Below are 2456 nucleotides of genomic sequence, written 5' to 3'. Positions count from 1 at the left end.
AAGGACAAATGGACAAATCCATCCCTGACCTTTTTTTTCGCGAACATTTTCGTCCCCGAGGTTTGGAAAATACTTTAATGTCTCTGACCCTCCGAAAAAGTGGACATATTTACCCCTCCATTAGAGTCGCTCCGTTTGCCAAACAGTGACAGATGCAAAAATATTTTAGAAAATAAATTTTTTATACTAAATTTCTTCTAATTTCCATTATATATATACTAGATAATAGATAGAGTAAAGGACAAATCCATCCCTGACCTTTTTTTTCGCGAACATTTTCGTCCCCGAGGTTTGGAAAATACTTTAATGTCTCTGACCCTCCGAAAAAGTGGACATATTTACCCCTCCATTAGAGTCGCTCCGTTTGCCCTGACGGAAAACAGTGACGTGGCTCCGTGGCGCTGACCTGGCCGTTACGAGCTGCCACGTAGGATGGACTTTTGAAAAGAGGACGTATTAGTTCCCAGGAACCAAAACGTCGCCGTTTCTCCCCCATCCCCAATCTATGAAATCCTTGAGCCCTAATCCTTCGAATGCAGTGTGAAGGTGAAGCGGGTGAAGGAAGAAAGGGAGCATTCCAACCCATGGCATCCGACGGAGCTCGGCCACAAGTCCAACGGCTAGACCATCGAGTGGCTCCTCCGCCAGGCCGAGCCCTCAATCATCGCCGCCACCGGAATCGGAACCACTCCACTCCCGCCAGCTTCTCCTCCGTTTCCGTCTCTGTACACGGCGGTGCTGGCTCTCTCTCTTCTCCTTCCTCAACCTCCGCATCGTCTTCGCTCGACCACAAGCCCTTGCTCGCTCCCACTCCCTTCATACTTGACAAGTGCATACGCACTGACGATGATGCTTTCGCCAAGGACGACGACGTCTCCGTGGGGCCCGCCGTGGGGTCCTTAGTGATTGCTATTTCAGATAAAGCTGAGATTTTTTCTATGTGCTGCTTCTAAGCTTTTGTCTTTTTGTAAATTGGTATTTCTGTGCTCCAAAGTTAAATTCTTTCCAGTTGATGGTAAAGTTACTGGCTTTGTGGTGAAGTTGCTTTCATAAAGTCAGGGAATTTTGTGTTTGTTGAGGAGGATTTGGATTTTGGGGGGAATGAAATCAAGTTTAGTTGTGAAAGGGAGGGTTTAGGTGAGGTGTGTATTTAGATGAGAAAGGTATTGGATCCTCTCACTGGAAATTGGCGCTCTATGGCCAGCATGGGAACCAATATGGCATCTTATGATGCAGCAGTTCTCAACGGGAAGCTTCTCGTCAAGGAAGGCTGGTTATGGCCCTTTTATGTCTCTCCAAGGGGACAAGTCTATGATCCCAGAACAGATAATTGGGAAAACATGGCTGTTGGACTTAGAAAAGGCTGGACCGGTTCAAGTGTCGTTGTTTATGGCCACTTGTTTGTTGTCTCTGAGCTCGAAAGATTGAAGCTAAAGGTCTATGACACGGAAACAGACTCCTGGGATGCCATAAATGGCCCCCCTTTGCCTGAGCAAATATGCAAGCCTTTTGCTGTCAATGCTTGCGATTGCCATATTTATGTCGTGGGCCGAAATCTTCATGTTGCTGTTGGTCATATCTCTAGACTGCTTCCAGACGAAAATTCTGACGAAAAATGGAGCTTCAGTGTTCGATGGCATGTAATCGATGCACCGGAGAGTTTATCTGTTCTCACTCCTTCAAGCTCTCAGGTGATGTTTGCATAATTTTTCTTATTCTCTCAGATCCGTTTTCTCCATATGCAATTTCTGGTAAGTTGCTGATTCTATTTGAGAGTGTAGCAATTTTTCCAGAATTATAAGAAGTTCTTACATGTTCTTCATAAATTGCACAATCTGGACTGTTTAAATTGTGAACTGAGCCTGTGAAATTGAATTTGTGCTCTGTTGTTGGTGAATATGTCGCTGAATTGTTTGTTGAATCTGAAATTGCTTAGACTCATGCCTCTCGTTTTTCTTGAAATTTCGCTGATGTTGCTGCGATTTGTTACTCTGTTGATTCTTTGTTTATGTGTTTTGGATGCATTGCTGATGATTCTGGAATTGCAGAACTGGAAGTGCTGAATTTGCTGCTTCTGGATTTGGTGAAGTATTGTTGATTGGAAATGCAGAAGGGGATTAAAGTGTGTTTGGAGGGGTGGGGGAGAAACGGCGTCGTTTTGGGGTGAGAGGACTAATATGTCCTGTTTTGAAACGCTACACGTTTTGGTGTGAAATGACTAATACGTCCTCTTTTCAAAAGTCCATCCCACGTGACAGCTCGTAACGGCCAGGTCAGCGCCACGGAAGCCATGTCACCGTTTTCCGTAAGGGCAAACGGAGCGACTCTAATGGAGGGATAAATATGTCCACTTTTTCGGAGGGTCAGGGACATTAAAGTATTTTCCAAACCTCGGGGACGAAAATGTCCGCGAAAAAAAAAGTTAGGGACGGATTTGTCCTTTACTCTAATAGATA

General features: G+C 44.8%; 1 protein-coding gene across 1 annotated transcript; it reads left to right on the top strand.

The window, feature by feature from the left end:
• On the top strand, nt 1155-2121 carry LOC107615002 (F-box/kelch-repeat protein At1g30090-like). The gene is made up of 2 exons (XM_016317124.2): nt 1155-1696; nt 2049-2121. Exons 1-2 carry the CDS (start codon nt 1155-1157, stop codon nt 2119-2121), a joined length of 615 nt encoding a protein of 204 aa, XP_016172610.2.

This window comes from Arachis ipaensis, chromosome B09 (assembly GCF_000816755.2).
Source record: "Arachis ipaensis cultivar K30076 chromosome B09, Araip1.1, whole genome shotgun sequence".
NCBI classification, from domain to species: Eukaryota; Viridiplantae; Streptophyta; class Magnoliopsida; order Fabales; family Fabaceae; genus Arachis; species Arachis ipaensis.
This window is presented reverse-complemented; position numbering and strand designations above follow the sequence as displayed.

Bases quoted from the DNA above. Each gene is read 5' to 3' on its own strand.
- LOC107615002 (XM_016317124.2), top strand. From the start codon at position 1,155: ATGAGAAAGGTATTGGATCCTCTCACTGGAAATTGGCGCTCTATGGCC. The intron at 1,697-2,048 runs GTTTGCATAATT...CTGGAATTGCAG, and splicing joins CCTTCAAGCTCTCAGGTGAT to AACTGGAAGTGCTGAATTTG.